This window comes from Bidens hawaiensis, unplaced genomic scaffold (assembly GCF_021521415.1).
Source record: "Bidens hawaiensis isolate Kalapana, Puna unplaced genomic scaffold, B.hawaiensis_p1.1 tig00019814_1, whole genome shotgun sequence".
NCBI lineage: Eukaryota > Viridiplantae > Streptophyta > Magnoliopsida > Asterales > Asteraceae > Bidens > Bidens hawaiensis.
Window position 1 is genome coordinate 210,113 of NW_027493013.1, and position 14,301 is coordinate 224,413.

The 14,301-nt window shown below is 40.0% G+C and overlaps 1 protein-coding gene and 1 pseudogene across 1 annotated transcript; one reads left to right on the forward strand and one right to left on the reverse strand.

Annotated features, from left to right (window-relative positions):
- The first annotated feature begins 240 nt into the window (after window positions 1-240).
- On the forward strand, window positions 241-2,376 carry LOC143559388 (leucine-rich repeat extensin-like protein 4). The gene has a single exon (XM_077047983.1). The coding sequence runs from the start codon at window positions 247-249 to the stop codon at window positions 2,299-2,301; it is 2,055 nt and encodes a 684-aa protein (XP_076904098.1). The 5' UTR covers window positions 241-246; the 3' UTR covers window positions 2,302-2,376.
- Window positions 2,377-6,825: 4,449 nt separating this feature from the next.
- LOC143559375 (serine carboxypeptidase-like 50 pseudogene) lies at window positions 6,826-8,304 on the reverse strand (annotated as a pseudogene).
- Between the last annotated feature and the right edge of the window lie 5,997 nt (window positions 8,305-14,301).

Here is a 14,301-nt window from a genome sequence, read left to right on the forward strand (position 1 = left end):
CTTTGGTAGTGAAGTCAATAAATAATCCACCCCACAATCACACAAATTAAAGTTATTTTCATTTTCAATTTCATTTTTTCTCTCCCACAAAGGATCTGGTGGGTTTTGAGCTGTGATTTAGCTGTCTTCTTATCCTCTCTCTCCTTCAAAATCCCCCATTGTCAATCTCAAAAACCCTCATTCTTTCCCATATTTTCCCAATACCTTTTCACACACACCTTGTACCTCCTGCTAATGTCTAATTAGATGAAGAAAGATAATATCATCTATCTTCCTGTTGCTATTACAATTGCAATTGCATTACTAGCAACTATTGGAAATGCAAGCTTGATTTTCTCCACCGGTGGTCTGAAGGACAGTGAGGTCACTTACATCCGTCAGCGGCGGTTGTTATATTACCGAGACGAGTTCGGCGACCGAGGGGAGAATGTGACGGTGGATCCGTCACTAGTATTCGAAAACCCTCGGTTGAGAATTGCTTACATTGCTTTACAAGCATGGAAGCAAGCAATTCTCTCAGATCCAACCAATCTGACAGCAGACTGGGTTGGATCTGACGTGTGCGGGTACACAGGTGTGTTCTGTGCACCCGCACCCAGCAACAGTTCTGAAAGGACTGTTGCTGGAATTGATCTCAACCATGGAGATATCGCGGGTTACTTACCCGAAGAGCTCGGTCTCTTGACCGATCTCGCGTTGTTTCATATCAATTCGAATCGATTTTGCGGTACGGTACCGCAAAAGTTTAAGAATTTAAAGATTTTATTTGAGCTTGATATCAGTAACAACAGGTTTGCTGGGCGTTTTCCTTCTGTAGTGCTGAAATTGCCCAAATTAAAGTTTTTAGATATTCGGTTTAACGAGTTCGAAGGCAATGTGCCTAAAGAGCTGTTTGATAAAGACTTGGATGCTATTTTTATTAACCATAACCGGTTTAGGTTCGAATTACCGGATAATTTCGGTAATTCGCCTGTTTCGGTTATTGTTTTGGCGAATAATAAGTTTCACGGGTGCCTGCCCGCGAGTATTGGCAACATGTCGGATACATTGAATGAGATTATCATGATGAACAATGGGTTAAGGTCTTGTGTACCCGATGAAATCGGGTTGTTAAGCAATGTGACTGTGTTTGATGTGAGTTTTAACGAGTTGATGGGGCCGTTGCCCGAGAGTATTTCGGGTTTGGTTAGTGTGGAGCAGTTGAATGTGGCTCATAATTTTTTGACTGGGAGGATACCCGAGAGTGTTTGTCGGTTGCCGCGGCTGGAGAATTTTACTTATTCGGATAATTTCTTTACTGGCGAGCCGCCTTCGTGTTTGAATTTAGGGGCGTTTGATGATAAGAGGAATTGTTTGCCTGCTAGACCCGCGCAGAGGTCTGCGAAACAGTGTAGGATGATTCAAAGTAAGAAGATTCATTGTGGTGCCTTTAAATGTGCTCGTTTTAATCCGACGCCTGTGCCTGTGCCTGTGCCATCGCCTTCACCACCGCCTCCTGTTATTACCCCTTCGCCCCCGCCTCCGGTTTATTCGCCTCCACCACCGCCTCCACCAGTTTACTCACCACCACCGCCTCCGCCTTCACCCCCACCACCGCCTCCACCATCGCCTCCACCGCCTTCACCCCCACCATCGCCTCCACCGCCTTCGCCCCCACCCCCTGTTTACCCACCACCTCCACCGCCTCCCCCGCCCCCGCCTCCACCACCGTCTCCACCGCCACCTGTTTACTCACCACCGCCTCCTCCACCACCACCACCGCCTCCTCCGCCACCACCACCACCGCCTCCACCGCCACCACCACCGCCACCCATAAACCCGCCTTATTGCGTAAGACCTTCACCGCCACCACCACCGCCACCCACAAATTCCCCACCACCACCCGCGCCTTTCCTATATAATTCACCGCCACCGCCTCCGCCCCACTCACCGCCCCCACCGCACTCACCACCGCCTCCGCCCCACTCACCGCCCCCACCGCACTCACCACCACCCCCACCGCACTCACCGCCTCCCCCGCACTCACCGCCTCCCCCGCACTCACCGCCACCACCCCCTCACATATACCCATCACCACCACCGCCATCGCCTCACTCCCCACCGCCTCCAGCCCACTCCCCACCACCACCATGTATAGAACCACCACCACCTCCCCCACCGCCTTGCATCGAATACACACCATCACCACCACCCGTAGTAACATACAACAGCCCACCACCACCCGCACCCGTATACGCTGGCCCATTACCGCCAGTAGTCAGCGTATCGTACGCCTCGCCTCCACCGCCACCCTTTTATTGATTCTTTCAACATAATCCCGGCCCTCGAAACTCAAACATGTCCTGCAAACAATACCAACAATTGTCAAAAACATTCATCACTATGCAGTGATGCATAAACAAACATCAAGATTAGAATTTTGTGGGCAAAAAAAAATAGGTATATTTATTTGAAATTGTTATGGGATTTGTGAAAATAAATTTGGCAGAGAAAATTGTAGGTTGCAGACAAGTTTTTATTATGTATAGACATGATCATCATCTTCATCAAGTTTGTTCTGGTTTCTCTTGGATTTTTATTTTTGTTGTTACTATCATCATATTTTTGGTTTTAAATTTTTAGTATAATTATCAACATATTTATTGGTTTGATTGTCATCATCATGTTCTTGTGGCTTTTGATCATTTGGTGTTTGGGTTGACTTTAAACTGTTGATGTTTGACTAAAATAAGTCACTGGATTTGATTGATGGTGTGTTGAAAAGTCTCATGTTTGTGACATGACTGTGAGATGATTCATGTCAAAATGTGAAACAATCAACTTTCTTCTTGAATCTTGATTTATTTGTGGTTTTGAAGCTTTTGTTATTTTGATGTGTTTTGTGTTAATATTTTGACGCCCGCACGCCTCTAGGTTTACCGTTTAAATGGTCTTGTGAAGGAAGAAACAAGAACGGGTTAACACTTCACGCGGACCAGTTTTGTACACTATCGAGTTGTTAGTAACTGAACGACAACTTGATTTAACTATTTAGTTTGAGCCGTCTAGTTTGGCTTTCTAAACCTATCTAGTTGAAAATGTAACTATTTGTAGTTGTTTTGTCAATTCTATAAATTTAGAACGCCCACACATCTCTCGGTTTACCGATTTAAACGGTCGTCTGGTAAAGGGAAGCAAGAACTGGTTCACTCAAACCAGCATTGCACACGATCCATTAGGTAGTAACTAAATGAAAGCTTAAAGTTTATCGTTTACCTTGACAGGTCTAGTCTGGCTTTCAAAACATTATTTTTGGTTATTTGAAGGGTTTAGAAGTTTGATTTTTGGGTTGTTTATATACATTCAACCTAAAAAATAAATAGTACCGGCTTCACAATCGCATAAAAGGTCAACAATTATACTGATGAAAATGAGTTTGTCCTTTCGACCATGGATTGTGATGTGAGTTCAAAACTTACTATTAACGAAGTGTTTGTTTTGAATGTTTAAATGAAACCCTTAAAACCTATGTTGTCAAATCAAACGACAAAAATTCGTCATAACATATCCATCATACTTCACGTTATAAGAACTATAACATGGTATTGTTTTATATATCAACCATATTTAATTACACAACACATGTAAGGAGGGACCTAACATGACCACCTCTCTTCATTTGCCACGAATCTTGGCGGTCTTCGTGGACTAGAGCCTTACTCGTCTTAATCATGACCGAGACCACAACCACGTGACACTATTTAATTGCCTAAGGCCCTTTCGGTTTTAAACAAAAAGAACATATAGTTGTTTATTTTTTTTAACAGCAAAGGCTTGAACACCCGAGATATACATTTATACACTAATTGAATATTATTTATTTGTTTTTATAAATTGTGCTCTGATTATGAGAAGGAGTACATATGATGGGCCAAAATGCATCATCTTTTGCTTTGGAAAATGAAACAAGGAGAATGGGTCTTCTTTCCTAAGCATATATTATGCTTCCCATCTCAAATTCCATTCTTCAAAAAATGTAGAAAATCATTGAAAAACAAATAAATGATCCATGCATATGTTATGTTTCCTCTTTTAAGAGTTCAAAATGGAAACAATATACTTTGTAAATTATTTATCAGCAAAGTTTTTGGTTATTATTTGTTTCTAATGTAAAAATTGTTTAATCAAATAACAAATTTTAAATAGAAAACTGCAGAAAGATTGTATAAGCATTTGCAACTATTGTTTTATATAAGAGGGGATATATAACTGCATTTTGTCTCCTTTTCTCTTTTCAGCTTACAAGCATGATTCTACGGACGTGTAACGTGTTTATGCGGTTCACATAATTATCGATATAAAAATGGCTATGCATGAACAAGTCCGTGTCAGTGGCGTAGCCAGAAACTTTTTCCTACGGGTTCAGAAAAATTCGATGAACGGACGAACGATTGCTTATCACTTAGTTTTTGGTTTTCTACAGGTTCGATGTCAAAATTCACTAATATATAACAGTAAAACAAAATTTTGTACAGATTCGGCTGAACCTGTTCCCCTAAAGCTGCCTATGCCTCTGGTCCGTGGATAATTATATATTCTAAATGTTGAAATCTTCATATTATTTCCCCATGGTTTTTAGTGGCTCAATGAGCTATCATTTACCTTGAAGCACAAGACTTAGCCTTTTATTATTTATATTGTTTGTCTAAACAAAAGTACACACCATTCATTGTTTTTGCACATTGGTTTCTTTCATTTGTTGATTACTACTTTCAATATGATGAAAGAAATAAATCAAGTAATCATAACTTTTCATCTATATGCTCCCAATAGATAACAATTACAATTTCAAACATTTCATTCATTGTTTTCCCACTTATATCTTCTTATTGTAGTTAAAATACAACGATGACATTCATCGACAAGACTAAAACTTTTCATCTGTCGTGTCATAAAATACGATAATTTCAGAGGTCAAACTATATAATATAACGATAATTACACATTTACACCTCCTAAAATGTAATACATCATTAATTCATTTTAAATACCAATATAATATCCATTGAGATGCATAATTTGGATAAATGGACCCGTTTGATCAAACTCACATGGGCTATAACAAACGTTCTATTAATGAAGAACTAATAATTTTGGTTGATGAGTGGTTTATAAAACATTGGTACAACCACTATTTATTTATATGTGGAAGTGAGAGTGCATGAGTAGGCCATATCAATCAAGTGATCACCCACTTGTATTAATACTCAAATGGATCTTCTTCCCATTGCACTAAACCAAATCTTCATGATTTCCACATTCTACCTTCCATCTTAAACAAAAACTATAAACTGTTTATTAAATATTAATGTATATGTTTGTATAATAATCACATACCTAATAAATACATATATCATTTTTATATGTTTTAGCTACAAGAATATCACTATTTTTATAAGCATTTATATATAAGTATATAACTAAACAAGTTGAATCCGAGCTCGGCTATTGTAGAGTTCAACTCGTGTAACTTAAGAGAACTCAAACTCGTTTTGAGTCATATGTGTAAAGCTCTCTAGTGTGTCCCATTTGTAATTTACAAGTTCAAGCTCGATAATTTTTATGTGTTCATATAATAGTTATCCTGTAATTATATGGTATAAAAACATACCCATACCACCTAGGTTTACATGACTAAATTTATCAAACTCGTCTCGATTTACATGACTAAATTTATAAAACATACCCATACCACCTAGATTTGTGTACACAATTGCTTTTGGACAAAACAATCTTAAAATTGTCATAAAGTTGATGTTATAACACACTTACATAACACATATCCAAACATCTACCGACAACATGATGTTAGTTCCACATACACATGCATTCTTTATAACTAACATATTTGTTTCATTGTTTGTAGATGTGTACAAACCAGGTATTTTCAGGAACTGGGTAGGAACTGGCTTCGGGTATAGTCAACAAAAGTCAAAACCGGGTCGGGTACGGTTCCAGGTCTAGTCGGATATTTGACCGGGGTTTCTGGGTTTTTTCTTCGGTTTTCGGGTAGGGTATGGCCGGGTTTTAAACAGATATTTCCAGTTCCATCGCGTCCGAGCCTGTTTTGGGTACGGCTTTGGGGAGAAATCCTACACCAGGTTCTAGTGTTCTACCCGAGGGTCGGGTACGGGTTGGAACCGATTCCGGGTCAGTTCAGAATCGGGTATTTTGTGCACCTCTAAGGCTCTAATTGTTTGCATAAGCTATCCTTAGTTCATGGCCCAACAACTTGGGCTTACAACTTTTTTATTATAAGAAGTAAACTCAAATACTCAATGGCTTTATACTTGGGCCTAACATAATATAAGAACCGACCAAATAAACAGTTTCCGGACTCGTAAACCGGTTTACAAACCGACCAAATAACACCCCAAAACCGGTTTCCAAACCGACCCAACACGTAGGTTCGTATACCAGTTCGCACTTCAGATAATCAAACAGGTTGAAGACTCAACCCGATTTGGAAACAAAAATGTTTCTTTTTGCCCAAACCAGTTTATAACCCGGACCGAATCGATTTGATGGGTTCGAACATATTTCCTTCTAAACTGATTTATATTTTATAACCTGAATTGGTTTGGACCAAACCAATTTTGACCAACCGTTGACTAAACCGGCCAGTTTGGACCCATTAACCGGTTTGTACACCTCTATGTAACAACAATTAACAAGAACTATGATTATTATATGCACATCAATTGACTATTTCCTTAATGTAAAACATTACTTACACAAAACCAAAACTACACATAATTGATAATACTACCAAGTTCCAACACACTTCTAACTATACACCAACAAGAGTTGACTTTTTTTAGAATCATTAGTCAAACTCAATATCATCTTTTCATTAACAAACAACCCATTTTCAAGAACCCAATCTTCAATCATTGCTTGAGCATTCACTGCCTGATCAGCAGGCACAAGATGACCAGCCCCTAAAACCACAACACTCATCAAACTCCTCCATTTTTGTACATACCCCGCGGGTTGACCATTGACCAACCATATCTCCCTCTTTGACACGACGTAATCTCTCATCTTATTCACCCAAGCGTTAGTTCCCACTACCCCAACCCGTAAGTCACACTGACCCGAATACAACAATACTTTAACATCACTATTATTCAACAAATACTCCATCATATACCTAACACTTTTCATTAAGTCGTCGTTTAACGCGGGCCCCACAACCGCGCTACATTTTTTATACAATATCGACTCGTTCGCTTTCAAGATTTTTTTGTTTTTGTCATGTGATAAAAAGTCATCAACTTTTTTAATATCATAAGGCGTTAGCCTCCGAAAATCATATAATGTCGCGATACCCGTTAATTCTTGTAGCAAGTTTAACACTTTGGTTCGGGCCCATGTGGCCCGAGCCCATTCGTGGCGTTTGGTTAACCGAACCGCGTCAAGTTCGAGTTTTTCCATCTGGGTTTTTTGTTTCTTGTTGATTAACCCAAGAAAGTAAGCAGTTTGGGCATGGGTTGCCACTTGGGTTATCGGGTCGGTTAGCCCGTTACCGATCGCGAGCCCAATAAGATTAACCCGTTTCGAACCCGACAAATTCGCATTCCTTTTAACAATGTAGTACCCGATCGCGGGTACGTATTTCCCCGCGTAACTCTCCCCGGTAATATAAATCGGACGCGACCCAAACCCCGCGTCCGACGCGATAAATTTCTTGATCGCGATTAACAAATGTTTCGCGACGGAGTTTTGGTCTCTCGGGATCTCGTCGGATGTCGAGGCGATGCTGAAACCGGTTCCTATCGGGTTATCGAGGAACAAAAGCCCGAATAATCGGTTCCAAGAATGCGGGTTGGGTTTAAGTGAAAGGTGTTCGACGTTATGCCTCATAGAAGATGTAACGAGATACGAGCCGATTTCGAAGAAGTTTCCGGTCATGGAAGAGCAGCCAGGGCCGCCTTGGAGCCAAATGAGAAGTGGGGTTTTGGAAATGGGGATTTTTGAGTGGTTTTTCGCTTAGTAGAAGGCGTAAAAGATGGCGGAACCGGTCGTGGTGTTGATTGGAAGGTAACCGGATTTTGTGGGGTGGGCTTGTTTTGGGAATGTGGTGGTGGTTGTGGCGGTTGGTTGCGGCGGGAAGCGGTGGATTGTGGTGAAGAATAGGAAGAGTTTGATGGCGGTTAATATCGTTGGTTCCATGGAAATTGGTAGTTAAAGAGTTTGATGATAAAATGTTATTGTGATTTGTGTGTATTTTAATTTGAATGTTTATTTGGCGGGAGAATGTGATCAAACTCCGAGCCCGAGTTAGAGAATACCAGAAAAACCCGAGCAAACCCAAACCTTATTGGGTCGGTTATCGGGTCACTTGATCTCAACAGAAAAACCAGAATAACCCGACCCGTACTATATTACTATGTTTGCATAAGCTATCCTTAGTTCAAGGCCCAAAAACTTGGGCTTAAAACCTTTTTATTATAAGAACTATGGCTGGGTTTTGACTGGGTATAGGTGAATCTGGTTTCAGTAGGTCTGGATTGATGTATGATTTTCGGAGGAACCGAAACTTTTTGTACCTGTGGGTCAGGTGGGACTAGACCAGGATCCAAGTCAGGTCTGGAACCAAGTTTTTTTTCCCATCTCTAGCTACTTGTGCCCAAATAATATAAAACGATATGAGAAATATTAGTTTATATAAAGAAACTTTAAGTTGGGTCTACCTTAATTTTATTGCAATACCACATAGACTATAGTAGACTATACTACTATAGTGTTAACCATGTAAGCAATGTTGCAAAAGTCGTTAGGCGGTCTCTAGGTGGCCGATTCCCTTGGAGGGAGTACTCGGAGTACTCGGGGAGTACTCGGAGAGTACTCGGACATGATAAATATGAAGAAAATTAATTTTTGGGTAATATATATATATTTCAAATATCATAAATTTATTAATATTTATAACAAAATAAGTGAATATTAATATAAATAAAAGAAATACTTTTTTAAACACGAAATTATACTGAAAATGTTGAATCACCAATTAAAAAATGATATTCTTCTTTAATATTATAGAAATACGAATTATGTTGTATTTTTTAAGTGAAAATAGACACAAGTTAACTGACTAGATGTGATTCTGACTAATGTTGACCACATTTGAATAATTTTTAGTAACTAGGCGGAGTTAAAGAAACTCCCCTTGGCACCATACCTTGTAGCGAGTACTCGGAGAGTACTCGGCTTTGTAGACCTACTTTTACAACATTGCATGTAAGTAGAGACAAGTAGCCCAAAACTGTATGATGTGGTTTTTAGAGCGTTTCAAACACCAGATAATAAGAGATTATACGATATCACTATCTGTGTGTAGACACAAACACGATATGTTTAACTTTAACTTTTATTTATTATTTGTCTTTTTGCATTGCAATAATGTAAATTTATAACTAAAAATACAAAAGGCGCATAAAACCACACCTTTTAAATTACAAAACTTGATTACAATTTCTCTTTTCAGATTTTGTCATAAAACATAAGTGGGCTATCATGCACATCAACCTATGAACACATCATATTGATCCAAACATGACGCATAACCCATTTAGCTATCGTGGGGTTCGATTTGAAATTGACCCTGACCCAACTCGTATATACTAAGCCAAGCTACAAACTTATTTGTTAGATTGATATCATGTCATAAATTCACGTCTCTAGATGATTAATTTCTTAAGTATTGTCACATAAGATTGGCTTACAAAAACAATGGTTTGATAATATATGATTGGATTTCTGACTATATGTATATATATATATGATTGTTGTACCAAACTGTTGTTGAAAACTTGATCTAGAAAGATGCACATGTGATGTGCCTTAGTGCGTTGGGTCCAAAGCAAAGAGTGCCAAACTTGGTTAAAATCTTTAGAATTGGTGAACCCGATTCCGATTACACCGGGACCATTTAGGTATAGTCTGGTTCAACGCTTGGTGATAAATATATATAGTTTTTAAATTTACATATTCGAAATTTTGAACGTTATTTAAATATTCAAGTATCAAGTTTGTAATCAGTACCGAAACAGTCCCAGTATAGTACAAAACTGATATCAGTAATCCAGTATCGAATCGATAAAATGGGTACACATAGTGGGTAGTTTCTTTAAGCTTAGTAAGTAATTGGTTGGTAGTTTATAACACTATTAACAACCTATTAACATTTGTTTTGTTTTCTAGTGTAAAATTTTATGTTATACGAATTGAAGTATTAAAAATCTTATCATATCTTGTGTAGTTGTGTTTCTATCAATGCTTTTTGTGTCTTCTCTTTAAGCTATAAAATAAAATGGTACACATCAATAATTTCATTAGATCACTACTAAACAAATGAGTATCACTGACGGGTTAAAACAATGCGTAAACATGCTCTTTAATTTATTAAAAAGCCTCGTATGAGCTAGAACGAGTTAATACGTATGCATATGGGGCATAATGTTGTTCACGAGTTAAAACATTGCTTAAATACTTGACCGGCCATGTATGTGTAAGGCCCGACATATACTACACCAGGATTGTCGTAGGCTCCAAAAGCTTAGAATAATTCAACCCGACTCCAATTTAGCCACAACGATGCATGTTGACCTGAACCAAATTGATAATTTTAACAAACCGTTTTGGCTTAAACTCATTTTGCTCAAACATGTATTGGTCTGAAGCCGATACTGACCAGTGTCCCGAACCTGTCTGACTCGTCTGGTTTACCATGTGTTTGTGCGGTTTGATGGACATTTTTTATATAAGTACTACAAATTAAAAGTTAATTATATGTTTTAATAACACTATAATTTGATGAAGAAAATAGGGGAAACCTTTTAAAAAAAAATAATAATAATTTTCAAATGTAGATATGGACAAAAAGAAAAGCAGTGATGATGCTTTCTGTCATCGGTAAAAGAACAACCTGCGGTAAATATTATAAAGCGGTTGTCACTAACGTAAAAGCTTTGGTTGGATTGGACATCATCATATGCACCATCACTTTAACATGCTATTTGAGTTTACAAGACAATAATAATAATAATAGTATCTGATTTAAAAGTTAATCTAACGACAACATTTTTCAAGTTTTAAACTATAATATTGTCAACCAAGGATGTTACTATTAATGGGAGCGAGTATGTGACCAGTGGCGAAGCTTAGGCTTAGTCACAACGGTGACCGAAGTCACGGACCAATATCATGGGAGTGACCATACTCAATACTTATTTCCAGATAAAATCGTGAATATTTACCTTACGAAGTGAAAAATCAGCAGCGACCAGGGTAACCCATGGTCCCTCTTATACTATGCCCTTGTATGTGACACTTAGAAAATGAAGAAAAAGAAATAAGAATAGACGTCATCAAGTCAAGATAAAGAGAGGATTTAATTAGCGGGGTTTAAACAATGTTTTGGATCCTTTCGAAAAAATAATGTTTTGGATTATATAATGTATCTAACAGTTTGGTTTCGCTGCATTATCATTCGATGTTGTTGTGGATGATCTTGAGGTGACCTCGTCAACACTTAAGGTGTGTCAATAAGTAGTTTCAAATATTCTAGACTCTGTTGCTGCTTAACTCATGACGTTTAATCCGTTAATTATTTATGGTGCTACTCTCTATCTAGGCTCAACATAGACCGAGTTATGGCCAATAAGGGTATGCCTAAATGCCTATGTACATACTACATAACATAATTAGTCATGTTGTGTGTAACTTTTTTTCTTTCCAAACACTAGCGTTGTTTGTGAATAGGTAGGTCCCAGCAGCGCCCAGTTGGTCCCGCAAGACTCACCTTGAACAGGGACGTCTGCGCAAAGGCCATCTGCTCCCGCAGGACCCACCATGCTCAGAGAACCTTACGCGCAGTACGCAAGCTGTACACGCAGGGAAAGCCTCCCAATGGTGAAGTACCCCGCCAGTTCCCGCAGTTGCGGATACAAGCCATCAGGGAAGGCTACCCGCAGACAGCAGGGCTACACGCACAAGATAATAGATACTTCAGTAGTCACATGAAGGAATGAGCAAAGCGGGAACAATCCCGCCAAAATGAGCCAGTCAGTATGATTCTGAAAGATCTTTTGTACTATACCTACCGAGGTATGGATAGGACAGACAATCTGACCAGAACAGCCCATGAGCCAATCACAGGGTGACAGCTCACCGACAACATTACGAGGAGGAGCACCCTCTAGTACTGTTTGTCACTATTAGCCGCTGCCTACTCACCAACTCTTACTGAGGGGCGTGCGCAGCCTACAGTTGGTAGAATACTGTTAGTATTGGCCGTAACCTATTCACCAACCAGCATGGCCTGCGTATAATCCACAGTAGGTGGGACGTGCATAATCTACAGTTGGTGGAATAGTGCAGCCGACTTTGTTACTGTTGGCCGTAACCTATCCACCAACCAGTATGGCCTGTGCATAGTCCACTGTTGGTAGAACAGGAATACTATTCAGTCGGCTGTACCTTCTAGAAAACCTACCTTCGGCTATAAATACTCCAACATCTTGGAATGGTAAGATCATCTGCTATCCTGTTATCTAGCAATCTCTTAATATACACTTATATTCAGAGCAATCTAGTCTGATTCTCACGCCGGATGGTGGTCACAAGGAGGAACCCCCCCCCCCTTCTCAGTGACGAGCTTACGGTGTTTGTTTTGCAGGTCCCCTGAAGAACGACCGTCTGTGTTGGACCTCATTCTCGTGGGAAACATTACTTAACCCCCAGATTATATATAATCTGTCCTGGGTTCACTTAGTGTTTCTTCATTGGCGCCATCCGTGGGATCTGTGTTCCAATAGTCTCTTCTTGATGCCTTCGACGATGCTCTTGTTCGCTCAAATCACCCACACCTTTACTTCAGTGGCACACCCGCAAGGTAATGGTGAGGTGGAAAGAGCGAACAAGAGCATCGTCGAAGGCATCAAGAAGAGACTATTGGAACACAGATCCGGCTGGGTGGACGAGCTTCCGCACGTCCTTTGGGCAAACAGAACGTTGAAGAAGGCCAGTACGGGAGAAACCCCGTTCAGCCTCACTTATGGCACTGAAGCCATGGTCCCGGTCGAAATTGGTTTACCCTCACCAAGGGTCTTGATTCAGCCAGAAGACAATGATGCGGAAAGACGGTTGGATCTTATGCTAACCGAGGAACGCAGAGACTTAGCCGCAGTGCGTGAAGAGAACTACAAACGACAAATGCAAAAGTACTACAACACGCGGGTAAAACTCTGCAACTTCAATATAGGAGACTACATATTGCGTAACAACGAGGCTTCGAACCAAGAACGCCCTGGAAAACTGGCCCCGGTCTGGGAAGGGCCATACATTATCAAAGAAGTCCTGGGAAAGGGCGCATACCGGCTCGAAAGGCTCGATGGCACTCCCATCCCAAGAACATGGAATGGAGCTCAATTACGCAAATGTTATATGTAGATCAATTCCAAAACCTGTAAAGAAAAGGCCTAGAGCCACTTCTAATGGAAATGATTCTCCTTTCATGTGTTTACCTTTATACTTATGAACTTCCCACTGGTGCCGGTATTTACCGCATCAACGGGAAGAAGTAAGTCGTTACGTGTGGAAGGCGGCAAAACCCGCATAAACACAACGTTAAAAAAAAAAAAAAAAAGATGAGGAAAACCTACACGCAGGTCAGATATGGGTAAAGTTTAGCCATCCTACTAAGTGCAAGTGACGGTCATACCCGCACAATCACGAAAGAGGAAGCAAAACTTCACACCTATTATCTACCACGTTCAAAGGTTAACTTATCTTCAAAGATAAGGTAAACCTACACGCAGGTCAGATGGTAAAGTTTAGCCATCCAACTACGTGCAAGTGACGGTCCTACCCGCACAATCACGAAAGAGGAAGCAAAACTTCACACCTATCTACCACGTTCAAAGGTTAACTTATTCTAGACACTTGGAAAATTGCTAATTTAAACTAAAGCATGAGTCATATAACGTTTATAAAGCAAGGAATCCAATGAATCAAGCGGCCTTAGCCGCGCAAAGATTTACATTTCAATTCGTTACAAGAATGCCCGGGTAACTACCCGCCTACAAGAAAGTAAATCTATACAAACTAAATCTATCCTAGCAGTGGGAAGGGATCTTCAGGATCAGGCTTCAGGGCCACTTCCACTTGGACCAGCGCCGTCAGTAGAGCGTGGCTGTTCAAGGTAAGCCTTAAGGATAGGTAGCCCATCATCAGCAGCAGCAATTTCATTCACCTTCT